This window comes from Sinocyclocheilus grahami, unplaced genomic scaffold (assembly GCF_001515645.1).
Source record: "Sinocyclocheilus grahami isolate Dianchi unplaced genomic scaffold, SAMN03320097.WGS_v1.1 scaffold2506.1, whole genome shotgun sequence".
In the NCBI taxonomy this organism is placed as follows: Eukaryota; Metazoa; Chordata; class Actinopteri; order Cypriniformes; family Cyprinidae; genus Sinocyclocheilus; species Sinocyclocheilus grahami.
The window spans coordinates 51874-52709 of record NW_015507685.1 but is presented as its reverse complement, the minus strand read 5'-3'; the positions used below and the strand labels follow the sequence as shown (position 1 = coordinate 52709).

Sequence of the window (836 nt, the reverse complement as noted above, 5' to 3'; positions counted from 1 at the left end):
CACATGATCCTTCAGAAATCATGCTAATATGCTGATTTGCTGCTTTAAGAAACATTTCTGATTATTAATGGTCAAAACTATTATGCTGTTTATTTTTTTTTATATTTTTCGCTAATGTTTTAATGACGTTGCGGTATAATTGAACTTCTTTTTAAAGAAAGGCTTTGCAATGTTATAATATCCATTACATTATTAGCACTGCATGAGCATATTTGACTCAAAAGCACTTTTAACAGAAATATCCAGTTAATTCCTATGGGATATTCAGGTGGGCGGAGCTTATCGACGGGGCAGTTGCTTTGTCACAGATGGAGTGGAGAGAATGTTTTAATTGTTGCACTTGAACTGATTGCTCTTTGCTAAGAGGCCGATGCATGTATTTCTGTGCCTCTCACAGGGTCTTCTGTCTGAGATTCTTAGAAAAGAGGAAGACCCCAAGATAGCGTCTCAGTCACTCCTGGTCAACCTGCGAGCGATGCAGAACTTCCTGCAGTTACCGGAAGTGGAGCGCGATCGCATCTACCAGGATGAGAGGGAGCGCAGCTTGACCGCGGTCTCTGCTATGGGCCCCGCTCCCCTCATCAGCACCCCTCCAACACGCCCTGTACAGGTAACACGCTCACACTTGAATGGATGTTGAAAGGTCAACTTTTTTGTACTTTGTAGAGTAAAATGTGAGCTGTAGGTTTGCAACCCTTGATGCAAGGCAAAAACTAGTTGTTTTTCTTTTGTATTTTTGTCTTGTTTTCCAGTTAAAATATCTATGCGTCCTTAAAATGAGATCAGTTTATTTGGATAAATGTTACTTATCAAAGACAGATACTCCAGATACTCCA

General features: G+C 40.6%; 1 protein-coding gene across 1 annotated transcript in view; it reads left to right on the top strand.

Moving 5' to 3' along the window:
- Window positions 1-370: 370 nt before the first annotated feature.
- LOC107575200 (DNA-binding protein SATB1-like) overlaps window positions 371-836 on the top strand; it is a 19349-nt gene continuing 18883 nt past the window's right edge. Inside the window, exon 1 of the mRNA XM_016261618.1 lies at window positions 371-610. Within this exon, the coding sequence (XP_016117104.1) occupies window positions 371-610 (240 nt within the window). The remainder of the gene's footprint in view (window positions 611-836) is intronic.